This window comes from Lycium barbarum, chromosome 6 (genome assembly GCF_019175385.1).
Source record: "Lycium barbarum isolate Lr01 chromosome 6, ASM1917538v2, whole genome shotgun sequence".
Classification (NCBI taxonomy): domain Eukaryota; kingdom Viridiplantae; phylum Streptophyta; class Magnoliopsida; order Solanales; family Solanaceae; genus Lycium; species Lycium barbarum.
Genome location: NC_083342.1, coordinates 7030324 through 7055332, shown reverse-complemented (window position 1 = coordinate 7055332; position 25009 = coordinate 7030324). Strand labels below are relative to the sequence as shown.

The 25009-nt window shown below is 37.9% G+C and overlaps 2 protein-coding genes across 2 annotated transcripts; one reads left to right on the top strand and one right to left on the bottom strand.

Annotated features, from left to right (window-relative positions):
* The first annotated feature begins 333 nt into the window (after positions 1–333).
* Positions 334–1168, top strand: LOC132600649 (dirigent protein 22-like). Its single transcript, XM_060313955.1, has one exon. The coding sequence runs from the start codon at positions 392–394 to the stop codon at positions 971–973; it is 582 nt and encodes a 193-aa protein (XP_060169938.1). The 5' UTR covers positions 334–391; the 3' UTR covers positions 974–1168.
* Positions 1169–12909: 11741 nt separating this feature from the next.
* Positions 12910–23419, bottom strand: LOC132600648 (J domain-containing protein spf31-like). Its single transcript, XM_060313954.1, has 9 exons — positions 23232–23419; positions 17434–17524; positions 17283–17343; positions 15570–15647; positions 15172–15245; positions 14641–14754; positions 14456–14563; positions 13395–13433; positions 12910–13271 (listed from the first exon to the last, which is right to left on the bottom strand). The coding sequence occupies exons 1-9, from the start codon at positions 23348–23350 to the stop codon at positions 13185–13187; spliced, it is 771 nt and encodes a 256-aa protein (XP_060169937.1). The 5' UTR covers positions 23351–23419; the 3' UTR covers positions 12910–13184.
* Between the last annotated feature and the right edge of the window lie 1590 nt (positions 23420–25009).

Genomic DNA, 25009 nt, shown 5'->3' with positions numbered 1-25009 from the left:
CTTTTTTCGGGAATCGGCGTTTGGCCATGAGAATTCTGAATAAACTTGAAGTTGTATTTCGAAATACTAAAACCTCAAAAAACTTATTTTTAAAAAAAAAATCACTTTTTTCACTTTTTTACAATTACATTTCACCAAAAATTACAATTTCAAAAATTATGACCAAACACAACTCCAACTCTAACTCCAAAATTTAAAAAAAAAATGATTTTTTTTTAGTATGTACGGACAAACGGGCCTTAGACTCATTTAATGCACGCGCATAGACTAAACTTGTTACTCCTCCACTATATATATATAAACTTGTTACTCCTCCACTATATATATATATATATATATATATATATATATATGTAGTACCTAGCTCCATTCTTGAACTGGCTTAGCAACCATGACTAAACTTTGCAACTTTCAGAAACTTTCTTCCATTATACTCCTCCTCCTTGTCCTTTCAATCATTACGCATGGGAACTCTCATGAATTCTCCAGAAAACTATCGAAGAAATCAATGGGTCTAAAGAAAGAGAAACTTAGCCACCTTCACTTTTTCTTCCATGACATAGTAAGTGGGAAAAACCCCACCGCCGTGAAAATAGTGGAAGCTGCCATGACCAACCAGTCGGCCACTGGATTCGGCCTTATGGCCATGATCGATGACCCTTTAACCGTTGGACCAGAGCCAAACTCCAAACTTGTTGGAAGAGCACAAGGGATCTATGCACAAGCCTCACTCAATGATGTTGGTTTATTGATGGTTCTCAACTTTGCTTTTGTTGAAGGCAAGTATAATGGGAGTAGCCTAAGTGTTTTGGGCAGGAACTCGGTGATGTCGGCTGTCCGCGAGATGCCAATCGTTGGCGGAAGTGGGCTTTTCAGGTTTTCTCGTGGCTATGCTCAGGCAAAGACTCATACTTTTGATTTCAAGACCGGTGATGCTGTTGTGGAGTACAATGTCTATGTCTTCCATTATTGAGTTTAACTTTGTTGTTTTGTTTTTTATTGCTTTTGTCCATTGTGTTGGCCGTCTTTTTCATATTTGCCTATGACTCTTGTGAAGAGGCATTCCCTACTTTGAAAGTAGGAAAGTGTAGTTTCTATAATTGTGTTTCCTGGAATAACCTTATGTCTTTTATCCTTGATTTTCATATTAAGAACTCTGTCTTTTCTATCGTGGTCTTTCTTTATTTCTAACTAGAAAGTTTGTACTGGAAAAATACATAGACGCATGGTCCAAAAAGATTTGATTTTTGGCTTAATACATAATAACTTGAGTTTTGTTATAAACTGCTTGTACATATTGTCCGCTTTGGCGCACCTCACGGCTTTAAAACGCGTATACAAGTAAAGGCTTCAGGCCCAGCTTATAAGCACGCACACAATCCCGTGTGCGAGCGATGTGGGAACTTCAAGTTCACAACACACCCCCTCATCGCGAGCATCGTGCTGATAACGTGTTATAAAATAATAACTATAAAGTAAATATACGGAAGAAATATGTAGAGAGAATATGTAGAGAGATATCAGTTTATATTACTTCTGCTCTTTCAACATTGCATCTGTGCATCCTATTTATAGAGAAACAGGACATGAGATATTTTGAGATATTTTGGGATATTTTGGGATATTTTGGATATCCACTATTTGGGATATTTTTGACACTCCCCCTTGGATATCCATTAATAGATGATGTGTCTCGTTAAAACCTTATTAGAAAAAACCCTGTGGGAAAAAGTCCTAATGAAGGAAAAAGAGTGCGCATATCTAATAATACGCTTTGAGAGTTGCCTCATTAAAAACCTTACCAAGAAAACCCAATGGGACAAAACTTGGTTAAGGGAAAAAGAGTACAACACGTATTTCACTCCCCCTGACGAAGACCAAGATTCAGATGTCGGAGTCTTCGCATTCCAATCTTGAATATCATCTTCTCAAGAGTTGAAGTTGGCAAAGATTTAGTGAACAAATCTGCAGGATTGTCACTTGAACGGATTTGTTGCACATCAATATCACCATTCTTCTGGAGATCATGTGTGAAAAATAACTTTGGTGAAATGTGCTTTGTTCTATCTCCTTTTATGAAACCTCCTTTTAATTGAGCTATGCATGCAGCATTATCTTCATATAATACTGTGGGTATTTTTGTATCACACTTCAAGCCACATCTTTCTCTGATGAAATGTATCACTGATCTCAACCACACACATTCTCTACTTGCTTCATGAATAGCGATTATCTCAGCATGATTTGAAGAAGTAGCAACAATGGACTGCTTGGTCGATCGCCATGATATAGCAGTACCTCCGCATGTAAACAGATAGCCCGTTTGAGATCGAGCTTTATGTGGATCAGATAAATAACCTGCATCTGCATAACCAACAAGATCTGTACTACCTTTGTTAGTATAAAACAGACCCATATCGCTAGTTCCCTTCAGATATCGCAATATATGCTTAATCCCGTTCCAATGCCTCCGTGTAGGAGAAGAGCTATATCTTGCTAGCAAATTAACAGAAAATGCTATGTCAGGTCTTGTAGCATTAGCAAGATACATAAGTGCACCTATTGCACTAAGATATGGTACTTCAGGACCAAGTAGCTCTTCGTTTTCTTCCTGAGGTCGGAACGGATCTTTGCTCACTTCAAGTGAGCGAACAACCATAGGAGTACTTAAAGGATGCGAATTGTCCATGTAAAACCGATTTAAAACTTTCTCAGTATAGGCAGATTGATGGATAAAGATCCCTTTTGCGAAATGTTCAATTTGCAGACCAAGACAGAGTTTTGTCTTTCCGAGATCTTTCATCTCAAATTCTTTCTTCAAATATTCAATCGCCTTTTGGAGCTCTTCTGGAGTTCCAATGAGGTTTATGTCATCAACATAAACAGCAAGTATAATGAACCCTGATTTTGTTTTCTTAATAAAAACACATGGACAAATGGCATCATTTATATATCCTTCATTTATCAAGTACTCACTTAGGCGATTATACCACATACGCCCTGATTGTTTTAAACCATATAATGATCTTTGTAATCTGATTGAATACATTTCCCGAGACTTTAAACCAAATGCTTCAGGCATTTTATATCCTTCAGGAATTTTCATATAAATTTCATTATCAAGTGAACCATAAAGATAAGCTGTAACCACATCCATAAGATGTATTTCAAGGGTTTCATAGACAGCTAAACCCATGAGGTATCGAAATGTTATAGCATCCATAACTGGTGAATATGTTTCTTCATAGTCGACGCCGGGTCTTTGAGAGAATCCTTGTGCAACAAGGCGTGCTTTGTATCGCACAATTTCATTTCTCTCATTTCTTTTCCGTATAAAGACCCATTTGTGACCAACTGGTTTTACACCATTAGGCGTTTGGACTACAGGTCCAAAAACCTCACGTTTAGCAAGTGAATTCAATTCTGATTGAATTGCTTCTTGCCATTTTGGCCAATCATATCTTCGTCGACATTCTCCGACAGATTGAGGTTCCTGATCCTCACTGCCCTTTATAATATTTAGTGCAACATTATATGCAAAAACACTATTCACCACAATTTTCGAACGATATAGTTCTTCACTCACTAAAGTCTCGGGTTTGCTGATTTCTTCAGGAATATCAGAATTAATCAGATCTTGAATCTCTTCATGAGATCCTTTCATAGTGTCATTCTGATCATTGTTTGTATTTCTTTTTCTTGGATTTTTATCCTTGGAGCCCAATGGCCTACCACGCTTCAGGCGTGGATGAGATTCAGAGGCTATGACACTAGTAGATTGTCCCTTTGGAACATCAATTCGAATAGGCACATTCTCTGCAGGGATATGCGACTTAGTTATTCTTTTCAAATCAGTAAATCCGTCTGGCATTTGATTTGCTATTTTCTGTAAGTGGATGATCTTCTGGATCTCCTGCTCACATATAGGGGTACGTGGATCAAAATGAGATAGTGATGGAACTCTCCACGCAATTTCTCTTTTGATTTCTTTTCTCTCTCCCCCTAATTGTGGAAAATTTGTTTCATCAAATCGACAATCTGCAAATCGGGCAGTGAATAAATCTCCCGTCAATGGCTCAAAATAGCGAATAATGGAGGGTGATTCAAACCCAACATATATTCCTAACCTTCTTTGGGGGCCCATCTTAGTGCGTTGTGGTGGTGCTACAGGCACATATACAGCACAGCCAAAGATTCGGAGATGAGCAATATTTGGTTCATGACCAAACACTAATTGTGACGGGGAGTATTTATTATAATGAGTCGGTCTAAGACGAACAAGAGATGCTGCATGTAAAATAGCATGACCCCAGACGGTTGTAGGCAACCGTGTTTTCATAAGTAATGGTCTTGCTATCAATTGCACACGCTTAATAAATGACTCAGCAAGGCCATTTTGGGTATGAACATGTGCTACAGGATGTTCAACCTTTATCCCAACTGATAAACAATAATCATCAAAAGCTTGGGATGTAAATTCTCCAGCATTATCAAGACGTATAGCCTTTATAGGATAATCTGGGAAGTGTGCCCTTAAGCGTATTATTTGTGCCAATAATTTCGCAAACGCCAGGTTGCGAGACGATATGAGGCACACATGAGACCATCTCGAAGACGCATCTATTAGAACCATAAAATATCTGAATGACCCACAAGATGGGTGAATAGGTCCACATATATCCCCATGTATACGATCTAGAAAAGCAGGGGATTCAATGTCAACTTTCATTGGTGATGGCCTGGTTATCAATTTGCCCTGATGACAAGCGACACATGAAAACTCACTACTTTCAAGAATCTTCAGGTTCTTAAGTGGATGCCCTTTTGAATTTTCAATAATTCGTCTCATCATTATTGATCCAGGATGACCCATTCGGTCATGCCAAAGCACAAAAGTTCCTGAATCGTTAAACTTCTGGTTTACGATTGAGTGTGCTTCCATTGTACTAATTTCTGCATAGTACAGGCCAGAAGACAAAGTTGGTAATTTCTCCAAAACACATTTCTGGCCGGAGACATTCTTTGTAATGATAAGATATTCATCATTTGTTTCATTTAATGTCTCAACGCGATACCCATTACGGCGGATATCTTTGAAACTCAACAAGTTTCTTGGGGATCTAGAAGAGAATAGTGCATCTTCTATAACAAGTTTCGTCCCCTTAGGTAGAAATATAGTAGCTCTTCCGGAGCCTTCAATTAATTTCGAATTGCCAGAAATTGTATTAATATTTCCCCTTTTTCTACGCAATTGAGAAAAGTATTTCTCATCTTTGAATATAGCATGCGTTGTTCCACTATCAATCACACAAATATCTTCATGATTTGTCATTGATCCAAATAACATTTGAGGATTTTTCATATATTCTTCAAAACGAAAGAATAGGCAAAGTAAACATCGAAGTAGATATTTTGATTAGACAAAGTATTTCACACACTTTATTATATATATATATATGGAAACATAACCACATTAGATAATACAAATGACATGTATGAAATATCTAAGTTAATACAGATCCATCACCGATCAGATGATTTATTTTCCCTTCAGGGAGTTCAAAGAAATCTGTCACATCTAGATGCATGGGCTCAACATTATCTTCAGAAATAAAATTTGCTTCGGCATCCTTTTCTGCCCTTTTGAGGGAGGCTTGATATAGCTCAACAAGGTGCTTTGGCGTACGACAGGTACGTGACCAGTGCCCTCTTCCTCCACATCGGAAGCAATTATTTTCTGAATTTTTCTTTTGCACAACTTCATGCTTTTCATCCTTCCTTTTACACTGCTGGTGCTGAAGGGTATTATATGGTGCAAAACGAGAATCATGATTAAAATTCCTTCCTCGACCACGACCATGACCACGACTGGGGCCACGACCTCTTCCACGCCTAGAATGGCGAAAATTTGCCTCATTCACTTCAGGGAATGGGGCAGTACCAGTGGGTCGGCTTTCATGATTTTTCATCAGTAATTCATTATGTTGTTCAGCCACTAGAAGATGTGAGATTAGATCAGAATATTTTTTGAACTTCATCTCTCGGTATTGCTGCTGCAGGAGCATACTCGAGGCAGGAAAAGTGGAGAATGTTTTCTCCAACATATCAAGATCAGTAATATTTTCACCACATAATTTCAATTGAGAAATAATTTTAAACATAGTAGAATTGTATGCCTTAACAGATTTAAAATCTTGGAACCTTAAATGGAGTCAATCAAAACGTGCTTGTGGAAGTATGACCATCTTCAGGTGATCATATCTATCTTTCAGATCATTCCACAGCGTAAGAGGATCTTTAACCGTGAGATATTCCATTTTTAAATTCTCATCAAGATGATGGCGGAGGAATATCATTGCCTTAGCACGGTTTTGATTTGATGCCTCGTTTTTATCTTTGATGGTGTCTTCCAGACCCATCGCATTAAGGTGAATCTCGGCATCAAGAATCCAAGACATATAGCTATTGCCGGATATATCTAAGGCTACAAATTCACGTCTAGAAAGATTTGCCATTAGTAATGGAAAACAAAGAAATCAATACCTTCGAGGCTTGTAAAGTATTTGCTCGAGATGACAGAGTCTCGTGCTGATAACGTGTTATAAACTGCTTGTACATATTGTCCGCTTTGGCGCACCTCACGGCTTTAAAACGCGTATACAAATAAAGGCTTCAGGCCCAGCTTATAAGCACGCACACAATCCCGTGTGCGAGCGATGTGGGAACTTCAAGTTCACAACAAGTTTAACTTTGTTGTTTTGTTTTTTATTGCTTTAGTGACACTGCTTTTGTCAATTGTGCTGGCGTCTTTTTCATATTTGCCTATGACTCTTGTGAAGAGGCATGCCCCACTTTGAAAGTAGGAACCTTATGTCTTTTATCCTTGATTTTTATATTAAGAATTCTCTCTTTTATATCGTGGTCTTTCTTTATTTCTAACTAGGAAATACACAAATTTTGAAAATATTTACGTTACGTAAGCCAATATACAACATTACACAACATTATATCTAGGGAAAAACATTATACATAATGTACTAACCTTGTATAAATAATAGTGTAAAAAAGGTTTTCATACACAAATATGGGCCCAATCGGTGCTTATACATAGTAGGGCAATTCGCAGAATTGCCCTTCTTTTGGGGTGGTTTTTAAATTTTGCCCCTCATATTTGAAATCTTTAAATTTTGCCCTTCGACTAAAACTCATGGGTTCCAGGTTCGAACACACACACAGTTAAAATTTTTTAAAAAAAATCGCAAGGCAGAATTTAAATTTCGCTATGCCCCCACCGACATACACTTGTGAAGGAATTACCAAAGTTATGCTGGACCCGGCATACTTATGCCTTATGAGCAGACTTGGCATAAGTATGTCGGATCCAGCATAACTTTAATAATTCCTTCACAAGTTTATGTCGGGGCCGGCATAAAAGTTTGCCCATTAAAAGTATGCCCCCACCGGCATAAACTTGTGAAGGAATTACCAAAGTTATGCCGGACCCGGCATACTTATGCCAAGTCTGCCCATAAGGCATGAGTATGCCAGGTCTGGCATAAATTTGGTAATTCCTTAACAAGAGTATGTCGGGTCCGGCATACACGCGACCCAAACCTTGCCTTGCAGTTTTTTTTTAATTTATGCTTGAGCGGGGGTTCGAACTCAGAACCTCATGATTTCTGCGTGAACGCTCAAAGTTGCAATGCGAAGGGCAAAAATTAAAGACCAGCAATATGAGGGGCATAATTTAAAGATCACAAATATGAGGGGAAAAATTTAAAGACCACCCCAAAAAGAAGGGCAATCCGCGCAAAAAAATGTACATAGTATGGGCTACACGGCATAAATACTTTAAAACCATTTTTTTTGCGCGGATTGCCCTTCTTTTGGGGTGGTCTTTAAATTTTGCCCCTCATATTTGTGGTCTTTAAATTATGCCCCTCATATTGCTGGTCTTTAATTTTTGCCCTTCACGTTGCAACCCTGAGCGTTCACGCAGAAATCATGAGGTTCTGGGTTCGAACCCCCGCTCAAGCATAAATTAAAAAAAAATTGCAAGGTAAGGTATGGGTCGCGTGTATGCCGGACCCGACATACACTTATTAAGGAATTACTAAAGTTATGCCGGACCCGGCATACTCATGCCTTATGGGCAGACTGGGCATAAGTATGCCGGGTCCGGCATAACTTTGGCAAATCCTAACAAGTTTATGCCGGGTCCGGCATACTTATGATCAAACTTTTAATGGGCAAACTTTTAGTTAAGCCTTAACTAAAAGTTTTTTCCTAGTTATGCCTTATGGGGCAGACTTTTAGTTAAGACACAACTAAAAGTATACCCCATAAGGCATAATTAAAAGTATGCCCCATAAGGCGGAACTTTTCCTTAAGGCATAACTAAAAATTTGTCATATAAGACAAAGTCTATGTCTTAAGGAAAAGTTATGCCTTATGGGGCATACTTTTAGTTATGTCATAACTAAAAGTATGCCCCATAAGGCATAACTAGGAAAAGACTTTTAGTTAAGGCTTAACTAAAAGTTTGCCCATAAGTATGCCGGACCCAGCATAAACTTGTGAAGGAATTACCAAAGTTATGCCGGACCCGGCATACTTATGCCAAGTCTGCCCATAAGGCATAAGTATGCCGGGTCCGGCATAACTTTGGTAATTCCTTAACAAGTGTATGCTGGTGGGGGCATAGCGAAATTTAAACTCTGCCTTGCGATTTTTTTTTAAAATTTTTGACTGAGTGGGGTTCGAACCTGGAACCCATGGGTTTTAGCCGAAGGACAAAATTTAAAGATTTCAAATATGAGGGGAAAAATTTAAAGACCACCCGAAAAGAAGGGCAATTCTGCTAATTGTGATACTAGCAGTCGAACATGTCCAATTGACAAGTTGAAAACAAGAAAATCATATTAAGGCCCAATTATAGTGGCCCAAACTATTTTACAAGGATATAAGGTATATGCTTTATTTTTTATACATGTATACTATTATATTTCTAGAAAAGAATCGAAATAAGTCTTCACCAAAATGAAAATAGATGTTGTCTAAATAAAAGGTCGGTGCTGAAAAAGTCTTTCCCTGTGGTACACAAGGAAGCTAGTGACTATCATCTTCTCTCTAAGATCAAACACTCCCAAAAAATTTAGCTGCTATCATGCATATGATCATCCCAATAAGGCAACAATATGTTTGAAGTTTAGGAAAATTTGAACAACATATGCATAAGCTCTGAATTTTGGGACTTAAGTTTTGCTCCATGACAAATAGAACGCCTAACTTGCATTTTTCCTTTGAAACAGTGCTAATAGCATGTAAGGCTTCATTTGCATTTAACAAGGGTCTGAATTTTAATTATATGAATATCATTTCATTTAAGGGTGTGTGGAATGTCACTTGTGAAACTAGTTTTTCCTAAGGGAGTTATTTTCCTTATTTTGAAAGGAACTTAATTTCTAGAGAATAATGTTTTTAAAAAATTTTGAGCAACCAAACATGGAAGAATTGGAGAATGTTTTCCTACATACCAAACACAGCCTAACTCCTCTGTTTATTTTTTGTCTGAGACTTAATTATTCAGATCTCAATTATTAAGTGCATTTATTTTTTAATTTTACTATCACTCAAAATCATGAAAATGCAATCAATTCAAGGATTTCTATATATGAACAAATGGTTTGGATAAAATCAATTCTCTACTACTTCGTCCATTTTCACTGCTAACCATCACTTGTGCCGGCACCTATAATTGTCAACTACCACCACCCATTACGGCCGCCAATTACCACCATTAGTCGCTATTTACAATCATCACCACCAGCTACGGTTACCACAACGATCACTACCATTAGCCACCACACAGATTCCCAACTACCGTTATCGGTCATCACCATTACCATTAGCTGCTACTATCATCCATTACTACTATTAGTGGTCATGTTACCACTATTAACCACTATTGTCAGCCATACCACTAGCTACTACATCCCGCAACTACTAGAATCAATCAACACCACCACCAACAACCATCTCAGTTGGCGCCATGATCATCACCGTTAGCCATCCGACCACCAAATTAAACACCACTATTTTTTTAAAATTATTTTGTAAACAAGTATTATACATGTCTTGAGAAAACGAACAATGTTAACTATTTAATTCAAATTTTAATATGACATCTCAATATTTATATGCGCATTTATATTCGAACGACTTAATTTTAATCATATTTCTTATTCAGATATATACTGAGATAACAAATGGAACTTAAACCATCTAAATCAGAAATAAAACAAGTCACATGGATAATTTATTATAAATAATAAGCCATGTCTAACGTCAAAAACTATGTTTGTATACATATTTATTTCATGTTCATAAGACAATTATCGCATCGATTTGATGGCGATGCCGGGGGAACACATGACCCCATGACCTGTCTCTTTTGACCTTTTATTTAGTTTAATAAGTTCCCAAACCATATCCTAATTATATTCATACGTCATTAACTTAAACAATTAGTCCAGCCAATTAAGCTTCACCCGACTCACAAAACTTAAATCATTATTATAAAATAGATTTAAAGCACAAAATATTTAATTAACAAGACTAGTACTCTTTTTCTTTTTGAATAATCAACACACATTTTTCTAAAGGGAAACAAAAAGAAATTGTGATTAAATGAACAATGCCTCTTTTTATTGAATAGTAGTGTACTACTCTTTCTAGTCATTATAAGCATTTGTCTTTTCTAATAACTAGCTGCCATTTCCGCTGATAATAACACCATAAGTTTGCTTAGTAGAATCATAACTCACGCTATCAAGTTTAGAGGCAACGCTAGGATTTGAAATTTAGGAGTTCTAAAATTATATCAAATCCATAACGCATTGGGTTTGCAGTTATACTTATATATATTTAATAAATTATTAGTATATGGAGAGTTCGTCCCAACCCGTACCCTCCCGAATAAGTTTCAAACTCAGTAATCAAATGAAATTTTCGAAAAAACAATCAAATGAAATAAAAGTATCTCAAGACATATACAGTAAGATGGTGGTTATCAAGGGTTGAATTATATAATTTGTTCAAATGTAGACCTATCAAGGGACCCCTACTCCTAGTAGAGTTTAAAAGCAGAGAGGTGACATAGGTAGAAGAAAGAGGAGAGGGTACTAAATTACTAATAGAAAACCTTAAAGAATCAATTTAAGTGAGTGGGGTTGGAGTGAAGCTTATTTTTAAATAGTTTCTTTTTGTATCTTATTTAAATCTTGAAGGGTAAAATTGTAATAAGAAATGCTAGAGGGCCTCACTCGAATAAAACTTAAGACACATCCGGTTAGGGTGGGCGTTCGGGCCATCGGATTGGATATAAAATTTTCGGTTTGAATATTCATTTTTTTGTACGGATTGCCCTTCTTTTGGGGTGGTCTTTAAATTTTGCCCCTCATATTTGTGTTCTTTAAGTTTTGCCCTTCGCTTGAATACCTGAGGTTCTGGGTTCGAACCCCCGCTCAGGCATAAAATGAAAAAATTATTTCGCAAGGCAGGGCTGGGGGGAGTGTATGCCGGATCCGGCATACAATCCTTAAGGAAAAACTAAAGTTATGCCGGAGGGGGCAGACTTTGCCTTGAGACATATATTTTTATTTTATTTTTTACTTTTCAAGGCAAACTTTTAATTATGCCTTAAGGAAAAGTTCCACCTTATGGGGCATACTTTTAGTTATGCCTTAACTAAAAGTGTGCCCCATAAAATATAACTAAAAGTTCTGCCTTATGAAGCATACTTTTGGTTATGCCTTAATTAAAAATCTGCCCCATAAGGCATAGTTCCTTAAGGAAAAGTTTTGTCCCATAAGGCATAACTAAACTATGCCTTGAGGAAAAGTTATGTCCCCTCTGGCATAACTTTAGTTTTTCCTCAAGGAATTTATGCCGGATTCGGCATACAATCCTTAAGGAAAAACTAAAGTTATGCCGGAGGGAGCAGGCTTTGCCTTGAGACATATATTTTATTTTATTTTACTTTTCAAGGCAAACTTTTAATTATGCCTTAAGGAAAAGTTCCGCCTTATAGGGCATACTTTTAGTTATGCCTTAACTAAAAGTGTGCCTCATAAAATATAACTAAAAGTATGCTCCATAAGGCGGAACTTTTCCTTAAGGCATAACTAAAAGTTTGCCTTAAGGAAAAATTCTGCCTTATGAAGCATACTTTTGATTATGCCTTAATTAAAAGTCTGCCCCATAAGGCATAGTTCCTTAAGGAAAAATTTTGCCCCATAAGGCATAACTAAACTATGCCTTGAGGAAAAGTTATGCCCCCTCCGGCATAACTTTAGTTTTTCCTTAAGAACTTTATGCCGGATCCGACATACATTCCCTCCAGCCCTGCCTTGCGAAATTATTTTTTTATTTTATGCCTGAGCGGGGGTTCGAACCCAGAACCATCCAAGCTAAGAGCAAAACTTAAAGACCACAAATATGAGGGGCAAAATTTAAAGACCGCAAATATGAGTGGCAAAATTTAAAGACCACCCCAAAAGAAGGGCAATTCTGCGAATTGCCCTTTATAAATAGACAGCGTAGTTTATAGCAAAATTCTTGATGGGAATGTAGTACAATAATTTTTGGGAAAAACACTGATTGAAGTCACCTGGGATAGAATGATGCAACGTTAATTGATGATCCTTCCCTTATAGTTTTACAACATATTAGTTGGTCCCTCCATAGAAGTAGTTTTTTTCCCTGTAAAACTTGCAATCTCATGGCAATGGCTATTTTTCAGCAATGGCCGAAAAGTGTTCAATAAGCCCAATTCCTACAATACTTTTCCGATTGTTGGGTTTATAGATGCACTCATATTTCAAGTTGTGTTTGTCCAAAAAAAAAGGCTTAGCAAGAACTCCTAGGATTCAGCCCATAGACAGAAATTTATGTCAAATGCAACATCCATGGAGCCAATATGTTACAGAAAAGAATAACGAGGGCTCGCCTTCTCTGTCCATGTCTAACTTAATATACATCTAAATAGGGTGCAACATAAATTTTGTTGCAGAATGATTAAGTTTCTACAGATACAAATTGATACAAGTGTGAAGTTTATACTCCCCGATAGCTTAGTTCAAGCTGTAAATATCGTTGTACCAGAACTAATTGAGTACATGTGTTTAACCTCGTTTCACAGGTCTTTGAACGTAAGATTTATTGGGATCTTCTGTTTTCAACTTTGGAGGCCGAATTTCTCCTTTCTTGACCTGCAGAAGCACAGAAAGCTTTTTCGTTCACATTTTCTTCAAACCTATAAACTTTCCCCTAAATAACCTTCACATAGGAAAAAAGTATCAAGTGATTACAATATAAGAAATAATCGGTCTTACCTTCTTTCCTCCCTTCATGAAATCTCTCCAACTGGACACCTGATCACAAGGATTAGTGAAGATCAGCTACCAGAAAAGTAAACTCAATTCCATAAGTCTAGATTTCAGAACACATCGGCAACCTGAACTGTACAATTTCATATTAGGTTCAATGCGATTACTAGATGTCTCGTGTTCGAGCTCTGGGAATGAAAAATATCCTAAGGGAGCGCTCCCTCCTTTAATGAGCCTTACGCGGCACGAATCCGGATTAGTTGGGACCTCAAAGGAGGTAGCGGAGACCAGGTGGTGAACAAAATTATCATGTTCCAAAGACCCGAAACACCAGTGTTACTATTTGTATCGTTTGCCGCAAAAAAGAACTATAACAAGACCCCAAAAGCTTCAAAGTACAGTCCTAGAAGAAAAATTATACTGACATAATAGATGATGTAAACCACTTAAGTTCATAGACAATTGTCAACAACTTCCTCATGTTCCTGAAACCGGAAGCGTCATATGCTCGGCTCTTGTAACATCCTGTCTTAGCTAAGAGCTAAGATGCCCTATGATTAGCAGAGTCAGAGGCATCACCTTTTTTTTCTGGTCATTTTACAATAACAAAAGTGGACCAATAAATACTTTAATCTTAGAATTTTACCCAAATACAAGTATACACTAGATGCAACTTTCTTGTAGTACTAATTTCAGAATTTTTTTGTCTGTAACTAAATCACCTCAAAATTCTGTTATAACCACATCAAATACAACCAGAGGATACACGATAGGTAATACTTCATGCAGAAAATGTACATAACTGCACATATAATCCTAACAACAATCAAGAAGCAAGACTATTAAGTAGTTAGTATAAACTTTGATCATGCAAAATTATTTTAAAGAAAGAACACTTCAGATGAACAAATATTCCAAAATATATCATGGGAACCTTTTCTAACAAGACGAGCTGCGAACCAACACTAGACAACTGACTACATATATATAAGACCGAAACATAAGTCAGACTTTGGAAGGTTCATGTATCTGGAAACAGAAAGTTACATAATGCATTGAAAACTAACCCTCTTTTCTCTAGTTCCTTCCCACTGCTCCTCATGCTCACGCTTTCTTTTCCACATCTCTTTTGTTTCTTCCTCATCTTTCTTCAAGCGACCTTCCTCTTCTGATATCTACACAACATCAATATATAAAGTCTCGGTAAAAATCTAAAAAGATGACAGATAAGTGAAGCAGCTGGTATAAGTACCCTCATTGCCATTTTTCTCCTCCTCCATTCTTGGTCCGTCAATATTTCTTTAACCTTCAACTTCAGCTGATGCTGAAATTCTTCTGATTGCTCATACTCTTCGTCAAATTTTCCCTTATGGTGAAAAAATCAACATCTCAAATTAAGAAAATAAATTTCATGGTTATACATATTTTCCTAAACGTTCAATTAACTGCTACTGATCTCAACCTTTGGGGTAGAAAACATGAGGAATTCAACAAAGTTGCAGTAGCTGATAGGTGAGAGAAAGTTAGTCCAAAACACATCTAGTTGCTTAGAGTAAATCAAGGTGGCATACAAGCACAATTTAAGGTAGTTGTGTGTTGGGCGATGATTAACACCATTCTCAATGTAAAGAAATAAAATGGCCATCCAAAGCTACAAAAAACGTCAGGGAGACGATTCCCCGTTTGAAATCCAGGGACAACAATTCCAGCTAATCAATTGACATTCAAGTTAGACAAAATCTGATGAGAAGACATTGCAGAAGAGCCTATCAGAGATAATTACCTCAGTAACCATTGATTTCAGTTTACTAGCAGTATCTTTCTTAAGCTGCTTCTTCCGCTTTGCTCTCAGCTCTTCTGTACTCATACCCAAGAAGGGAAGGAAAAACATAAGAGTTGTTTGAGTCTTAGACACAAGCCATAAAAAAGATACGACAGAATGAAGAATAATATAGTTTCCACTTAGTGACAAAACAAGACTTGCAATACCAAACAAAAGAAAGCACTATGTGTTACTCTTCCCACATAAGTAACAACCAAATATATAAAAAAGAAACTTTGGACAATGTCCACCACCGAATAATACCAGAAGCAGTGTCAGTCTCCTTAAAAGATACAGTGACAATGTGACAAGCAGGAAAGGAAAACAAGAGGACAAGACAAAGAAAAAGGACAACCGACCTTTTGCTGCATTAGCCTGGTTCAGAATATAATCCCTCTCCTGCGGGTCGAGTAATAACTGCTGGGCTTTTGCTAATGCTGCATATAAAATGAGATCGAATTGGGTAAAAACTTTCCACAAGGAAGCGGAAAAATTTAGAATGGTGTTAACCTACCCAAACAGTAAAACAGCAAAGTTATCAGAATTTCTCTCTACAAAACTATGAATAAGCATTAAAAGACTAATTTTAACAATCAGGAAAGGCTTTAACTCCTCTATGAAACACTCCGTGGCTGCTTCTAATTCTGTCTGACTCAACATGTCTAGTACGATGTTTCTCCCAATAAACGAGGGGGAAATTCTCACTCCAAACAGCTATTTAAACTGATGTCGCACTAATGCGACAAGAAACAGCAACAGGACAAAGATTGTACATATACCAGTGTAGTGTCTTCGAAAGTGGATTCTTAATACTTGACATTCTTCTTGAAAAGAAAAGCCTATTCCGACATTAAATATCTTTCATGAATTTTTTAAGGGTGATATTTTAATGATAACAATGTTTGCTGGTTAAAAAAATCATTTGATATGCAGAATGGTGTCACCTTAAAAGTAACTCAAATAAAAACAACACACTCATGTCACACGTACTCTGCCTTTCCAAGAAAATCTAGGTCAATGCAAGTCCAAGTCCAAACAACCAGTACATATGAAGACATTATAGTCGTATGGTTGTACAAAAAAATTTGGTAAGAATGTGAATGGAGGAGGCTCTCTTAATGAACTCTACCTGTAAAAGTTAAGTATCAAGATGATTTCATGTTTTTTTTAATAGTGGGCTAAGTGGTCACAGTATGAGAATTAGAAAAGCTTGTCATCCAGATAGTTTCCCATAGAAGTTTGGAAGTGTCTTAAAGAGGTTGGAGCTGAATGGTGCACTAAGCTACTCAATACTAAGTGGTAGGATGCCTGAAGAGCGGAGAAAGAGTATCCTGACTCCAATTTATAAGAATAAAGAGATATGGAAACGCCTAACAATTTGAGGTTTTAATCTTAAGACACCTAACAATTTGGAGTTTTACGCTTTAAGGGAAGAAATGTTCTTGGTGGATGCAGGACTTGGGACCCGAAGAATTTGTATGCAAGACGGACCATATACGGCGATCAGCTCAATTGAAAGAGAGGATGTGGTTGGAATACAATAGTGAGGATTCATATAGACGACACAACTTGTTTGAACTGAGGTGCAGTTCTCCAAAAAATAATTGCTTAGCATGATCTTAAGTGTACATCAGCAACCATCAGTCATTAAATATTGAAAAAAATGAACTGCAATTTCCTTTAACCAATTAGAGAGTTATCCTCGAGCCACATTTCTCGTCTTAGTTCTGCAAGTTTATTGAACCAATTGGAGAGTTATCCTTGAGCCACATTTCTTGGCTTAGTTCAAAAATACAAAGCTTCTGCTATATTAACATTTGACAAAGAGTTTTCTTGAAGGTAGTTGCAACAAATTCACTAAAACTACACTAAGAATTCATAATGGATAGTTATATATCTTGCAGTTAAAATGCTATATGAAGTGCGCAATCCCAGTACTTCGTCAAATTTATCCTACCAAAAAGAGTGCGGGAAAAAGAAAAAAAGAAAAAAAAACAATCCTTCACTCCAGAAACTAACTAAAATAAATGGAATTATATAAAAGTGGCACACAGAAAGAGCATCTTCCTCACCGCCAAATGCCTCCTTCGCTTGTGGATGCTTGCACTTGTCAGGATGAACAAGCAAAGATAACTGCAGGTAATTCAAGTCAACATATTAGATAACTTGACAGAATAAAGGAATGGTTTGAGTCAAACGGAAAATGTTTTGACAAATTTACACCTTGCGATACTGCCTTTTGACTTCATCTATGGATGAATCAAAGCGCAAGTTAAGATAGTCAAACGGATTCAACTTGAAGCATGAAAGGATCCTGCACAGTTTTCAAATTTGTACCCAGATTATGACAACCTAGAATGATAAAAATAAGAAATAGATATAGAATAGATTGTTTTGACCAAACAAACCCATATCAAAAGAAAACACACTAAGATATACAACACACTCAAACACAATATTAAAAAGTATAGCTTAAGCATCAATCACAATAAAGAGATAACCAGACAAGTGGTAATGAGGGTGTTACAACAACCAGAGAAAAAGAATAGTTGATCCTCGTATTCTATAACGAAGTACCAGGTTAACACGAGGATCTATCGGAAACAGCCTCTCTACCTTCACAAGGAAGGGGTAAGGTTTGCGTATACACCATCCTCCCCAGAACTCCATTTGTGGGAGTACACTGAGTATGGTTTTGTTGACACTTAGAAGATGTTGAGGCTATCAAATAGCCAATAGCAAGGGATAATTATGACTGAAAGTAGTTTAGGTATGCACGGAATAAACAGTGCCAAGTTCAGGAGGTAGTGAAGTATTATGCCCCTTACAAATCTATTCAATGCCAAAGCACCTTTATCCATTCTTTATTTGTTTGCATCACTTAGCATCAATCTTAATGCTTCCATAGCCCGAAGGAATTGGATGAGATATAAGGTACCCATTAGCCTTAAATCCGTTTAAGTTGAAAAATAGCCCACAGACTTCCATTTATAAATAGAGAGAGGTGGTTCACAATTGATATACATGTTATACATCCGTGTAAGTTTCAGGTTTATGGAGTTCTTGGCCTCATCGACCATGATGACGAGTTGGCTTCATGATTCAAACATAAATCATTAAACCAAGCATGACATCTTTATTTCTTCTTCCTTTTAATACGTCGAATCTCTCCTCCGTACTGCTTAATTTAACATCTCAAATCATCGTAAAAACATGGATTCATTTACCAATGAAATTTAAGGTTTTTTTTACGCAATTAAGGTTTCATAAGCCTTATAAACTAATTTACTAGACTTACTAATAAGGTAAAGTATCCTACCAGCCTTAAGCATCTTCTTATCAAAGCTCACACTAAAATTACTCGTCCAAAATTAGGGTAAAACTACACGCCTCACTTGTCACAATTATACACGGGAGGACAAGAACATGCAAACAAAACCGACTAAATAACAACTTAGAAAGAAAAGGAGGAAACAAAACGAATTTACTAGACTTACTAATAAGGTAAAGTATCCAATCAGCCTTAACTCTTAAGCATCTTAAAATTACTTGCCAAATTAGGGTAAAACTACAGTCCTTGCTTGTAACAATTTTTTTTTTTTTTAATCAGGATGAAACTACATTCCTTGCTTGTAAGTTGTAACTAAAGCTGTTTCATTGAAGCATCCAGAGGATGAAACAATAAAAATTCACATCAATGAAGAATAGAAGCGCAATTGATGAGGGGGTTAAATGAACCTAATAAAAGGCCATCATCAAGGTTGGACTTAGGGAATGGGGGACGGACATTGTTTGTTTGCAAGAAACTAAAATGGAAGTGGTGACTGATTGCATTGTTAGAAGTTTGTGGGGGGGAAGATCTGTCTGTATGAGTCTATTTCGGCTAGGGGGAATGAGGGAGGGATTCTCTTATTATGGGATGAGAGAAAAGTTGAATGTGTGGAGACAAAGAAAGGGGAGTTTTGTTTAGCAGCAAGATTTTGGGATTGTGGGAACATGATGGAGTGGGGGTTCGGGGGAGTGTATAGTCCTGTGGGGGAGGGATCGAAGTCGATGTTCTGGGAGGAGATGATGAATGTTATGGGGGAGTGGGATATTCCTTGGGTGTTGGGAGGGGATTTTAACACTTTAGGTATCCGGAGGAAAGGGAGGGGGGTAGGGTTATTACAAGGGCTATGGAGGAGTTCTCAGAATTTATTGATAACCAACTTCTTGTTGACCTTCCTTTGACAGGTGCCTCTTTCAGTTGGCCTAGATCAGAACTTCTTCTTCTAGATCAAACTTGACAGATTCTTGGTGTCCGCTTCTTGGGAGGAGATGTCTCCGAACGTGATCCAAATTCCTCTGCCAAGACTGACTTCTGATCACTCACCCATTATGCTAGATGGTGGGAGAGGAAGGAGCGTCAGAGCCCCGTTCAGATTTCAGAATATGTGGTTGAGGGTGGCGGACTTTGGGGATAGAGTAGCGGGGTGGTGGAATAGTTATGTGGTGTGGGGAACCCATCTTTTCGACTTGCGAAAAAATTGAAATTGCTTAAGAGGGATATTAGGTTGTGGAACAGGGAGGTGTTTGGGAGGGTTGAGGTGAAGATGAAAGAACTAATTCATGAAGTGGGGGAACAGGAGAGGGTTGAGCGGGCGAGGGAGTTGGTGAAGGGGAAAGACTGAGAAAAGAGGAGGTAAAGAGAGAGCTAGCTTCGTTGGCGTTAGCTCAAGAGACAAGTTGGAGGCAAAAATCAAGGGTCTTATGGTTGGAGGAAGGAGACTCGAATACCAAAAAAAAAAATCAAAGGGTAGCGGCGGCCGATAGGAGGAGAAACTACATAGAATCATTGGAGGTAGACGGGGTAGTACATAAGGGGGAAGAGGAGGTAGGAGATGCATTTGTGGGGTTCTATGAGTGTTTGTTTAAGGAGGAGGCAGAATGGAGGCCTAGATTGGGGGGTTTAGAATTTAACCAACTAGGGGAGGATAAAAGGGGGTGGCTAGAGAGCGCTAGGGAGGAAGAGGAGGTGAAGGAGGCCGTCGACAGTTGTGCTGGGGATAAATCTCCGGGACCTGATGGTTTCACTCTGGCATTCTTTCAGCAGTGTTGGAGTATTGTAAAGGACGAGGGGTTGGAGACCATTGAGGCTTTCCAGGTTACAGGGGATTTTGAGAAAAGCCTTAATGCCTCATTTGTTGTCACTATTCTGAAAAAAGAGGGAGCTTCGAGTATCAGGAATTACAAACCTATTAGCCTAGTGGGAAGCATTTATTACATTATTTCTAAAGTACTTTCTAATAGACTAAAGAAGGTGGTAGCCAATGAAGTGGTTGACTCAAGATGCAAGCAAGGAGAACCAGGAGTAGTTTGACTGGGTCTTGAGAAGGCCTATGATCATGTCAACTGGGAGTTTTTGGATTTCATATGTTGAAGATGGAATTTGGTGCAAGATGGAGGAAATGGATCAGGTTTTGTATCTCTACGGCTAAATATTCTATTTTGCTGAATGAAAATCCATGTGGCTTTTTTGGAAGCTCAAGAGCAGTAAGACAGGGTGACCCTCTATCCCCTATGTTGTTCATTTTAGTTATGGAAGCTTTGAGTAGAATAATGGATAGAGCGATGGCCGGTGGATATTTGAGGGGTTTTGCTGCTGCGGTAGGTGGCCAAAGTGCGGTGAAGGTGTCCCATCTTTTGTTTGTAAACGACACTCGTGTTTTGCAATGCTAACAGATTCCAATTATCCTACTTGAGAAAAGTGTTAACATGGTTCCCGGTGATGTCACGGCTAAAAATCAATCTTCGAAAATGTGAGATCATACCAATTGGCGAGGTGGAGAATGTCGAGGCTCTAGCACATGTTTTGAATTGCAAGGTTGGAGCTCTAGCAACCAACTAATTTGGGGCTACCACTAGGAGGATCTAATAAAGACAAAGTGGCTAGGAATCCGGTGATAGAGAGGGTAGCAAAAAGGCTTGCAGGCTGGCAGAAGAGGTACTTATCCAAAGGAGGGAGGGAAGTGTTAATTAAGAGCACGTTGCCGAGCATTCCTACATACTTCATGTCTTTGCTACAAGCTCCTGTTAGTGTTACAGAGAAGCTGGAAAAAGTGCAGAGAGCTTTTTTGTGGAATGGCTCAAGAGGAGAAAAGAAGTTCCATTGGTGGATTGGAAGTTTGTAACCACACCAAAATGTTGGGGTGGTCTTGGAATTAAAGATCTAAGGGTCTTTAACAAGGCGCTTTTAGGAAAGTTGCTATGGAGATTTGGGGTAGAGGTAAATGGTTTTTGGAGGGGGGTAATTGCGGAGAAGTATGGGGTTATGGAAGGGGTGGAAGACTAAAAATGCCCCACTTCCATACGGGTGTGGGCTATGGAGAAATATTTTAAAGGAGTGGGAAAAGTTGAACAAGAATACTTCTTTTCAAGTGGGTGAGGGAAGTAGGGTGAATTTTTGGAGTCATAGGTGGTGTGGAAACAATATTTTGAAACTCACTTTTCCTAACATGTATAGGATTTCTTGCCAAGAAAGGATGTCGGTTGTAAATTATTGAGTTTACAAGGGGGAGAAGTGTTTTGGGATTTGAGGTTTAGAAGAAACTTGCAAGACTGGGAAGTTGGAGAATTTCAAAACTTGGTTAGTTTTGTCAACAAACAAAAAATTACTATAGGTTGTCAAGATACTTGGAAATGGGAAAACGGCACCTTTTCTGTTAAATCTTATTACAGGAAGCTTTTGGTGAGAGAGGAGATTGTTTTCCCACATACTTCGATATGGATCCCTAGAGTAACAAGAAAGTGTGCTTCTTCACTTGGTTAGCTACGACGGGGGTGATCTTGACAGCGGAGAACTTAAGGAAGAAGAAGATTACTTGTGTTAGTTGGTGTTTCATGTGCAAAGAATCAGGGAAAGATGTAGATCACCTACTGTTACATTGTTGTGTAGCATCTTCGCTATGGGGGGAGTTGATGAGATGGTTTGGTTTCGAGCGGGGAAATGCCGAGAACCGTGCAAGAAACCATGTTTAGCTGGGCTCGTAGAAGACGGAGGAGGAGATGCAGGGCATGTGAAGTTGCCCCCTTAGCATTGATGTGGACCATATGGAGTGAGAGGAACAACAGAGCTTTTGATGGAATAGAGAAAGATATCGTACACTTGAGAAATAGCCTCTTTTCCTTGTTTTTTTTTTTTTTTTTTTAAATGACATGGGAACCCGCAGCCGCTACCCATCAGGTGCGCCAAGGTAAACCCAGCTCCTGTGTAATAGCTCGCAAACCACACAGGAGAGGAAACCTGCACTAGACAAGCCCGGTGCGACGAGCTCGACCCAAAAGGCAAGTCCCCCGCTGTAGTACGCAGGGGGTTTCGAACCTGAGACCTCCATTGTGCAAGCCCATGCTCAACCAACTGAGCCACCCTTGCAGGTTTTTCCCTTTATTCTTTTTGGTGCACCCATGAGGTTACTTTTTGTATAGATGATTGGGCGACTTTCGTAGAAAATCATGTATTCTTGTAGGATTTTCTACTTTTTGGTATACTTCTTGTATACAGGCTAGTTAATGCCCTTATTGTTAATAATATTCTTACTTCATCAAAAAAAAAAAAAAATATATATATATATAGACAGCGAAATAGAGATGAACCTCTTAACTTCGTGATCGCCTAAATTACTCGTCCACATTAGGGTAAAACTACACGAAATATGAACATGCAAACAAAAAACAACTAAATAACAACCTAGAAAAGGAAAACAACAAATGTTCGAATTCGCAACAATGAAGTACTATAATTATACAATGGATTAATATAACAAAAATTTCCATAAATATGTGCATATATAGACAGCAAAATAGAGATTCACTTGTTAACTTGGTTATTGCACTAAAAGTACTCCAAATTAGGGTAAAACTACACGCCTTGTAACAACTTAGCAAGAAAAAACAGGAAAAAAAAATATGAATTCTCAACGATGAAGAACTAGAATTACAATTAACATAACAAATATTTCTATAAATATGTAGATGAGATAAACCTGTTAACTTCGTTATTGCGTTCAACTTCACTAACTTCAGCGAAGAATTGCTTGAGTAGTGCATCTTCCTGAGCGGCGATTTTGGCCGCCGATGGTGTATCGCTCTTATTGTCTCCCATTCAAACCGAGCTCCGGTTGAAGATCGCAAAATGTTTTGAGGCAATTTCCAGTTTTAGAAACTTGGGCTCTGTCCTATATATATATATATATTGGGCCTGACCCGGCCCGGACCGACTCGGCCCGGACCGACCCGGCCCAGTATTTCAAAGGGCCTAATAAGATTCTTCAACAAATGCTAATTGTGGACTTAGTCCATTAGGCCGGTGTATGAATGGGAGAGGGCTCATTCTCATAAATGATCTATTTGTGGTCTTTAATTTTTTGGTCCCTCAAATTTGTTCTTTAATTTTTGCTTTCCCTTCAATCCTTTTCGCGCGGCATACGTTTAGATTTCGCTTAGAATATGTATATCACACAAGTTATGTCGGACACGACAAACTTTCAACACTTAATAAAATCCGAAAAATGTTATAAAACCACATAACTTAATTCCTACATAACTTATGACCCATAACTTAATTCCTACGTGACTTATGAAGATCCCAAAATGTTTTACAGTTTGATGCAATTTCAAGGTGGGGGTTAGGTCTGCGTACACTCTACCCTCCCCAGACCCCACATTGTGGAATTCTACTGGGCTTGTTGTTGTTGTTGTAAACTTAGGCTCTGAGTATTATATAGTTTGGGCCTGGCCCAGCATTTCAATGGGCCTAATAATAAGATCCTTTGGGTCATTTGCAAGATACCCTTCAAAGACATTGGTCTTTAATTTTTGTCCCTCAAATTGGTGGTCTTTAATTTTTTTTCCCTTCGCCTAATACCATGAGGTTTGGGGTTCGAACCTCGATTGCGTAAAAAAAAAAAATCGCAAGGCAGAGTTTCTTATCGAAGTTAGGCCTATTCGAGCCAAAGTTAGGCCTCTGGCGGAGTTTTGAATGCAAAACTCTATCTAAGGCAGAGTCATACAGAGTTTCAAACTCTACCTTAAGGTACAAAACTCTGCCTTATGAAATTTCTTATTTTTTTTACTAAGCTGGAGTTCGAACCCAGAACCTCGGGGTATTAAGCGAAGGGTAAAAATTACAGACATTTGAGGGACAAAAATTAAAAACCAATGCCTTTGAAGGACGATCCGCACAAAAAAAAAATGACACCATTCAATAAGTATAATTGTGGACTAGTCCATTGGGCCGGTGTATGAATGAGGACTAGTCCATTGGGCCGGTGTATGAGAGAGAAGGGTACAAATAGGGTCATTTGCAATTTTATCTCTATTTTGTGCTGGTCTTTAATTTTTGTCCTCAAGAGAAACAACTTTTTTCACGGAGCATAAATTTATATTTTCACATCATAATATTGCATAAATTATGTCGCGTATAACTTTTTCTCTTAAAAATGTTTTGCCCCACTAGGCATAAGTTCTATTTTAAAGACCAAAAATTAAAGACAAGCCCATTTGAAGGACAAATATCAAAGACCAGCCCATTTAAAGCACAAACAGTGCAATTTCTTCATACAAAAATTAGGGAAATCTACATGGTATAGAGAACATTAAGCCTTATTTATATTTAGTAGCTATATTTTGCCTAAATTACATCTCATAGCTAAATCTTGTATGTCAGTTACACAAGATAACTAGTATAGTAAAATTATATTGTATTTAATATTTAAAACTATTTTCTCTCTATTCTCTCACAATCTCCTCCCATTTTCCTCCA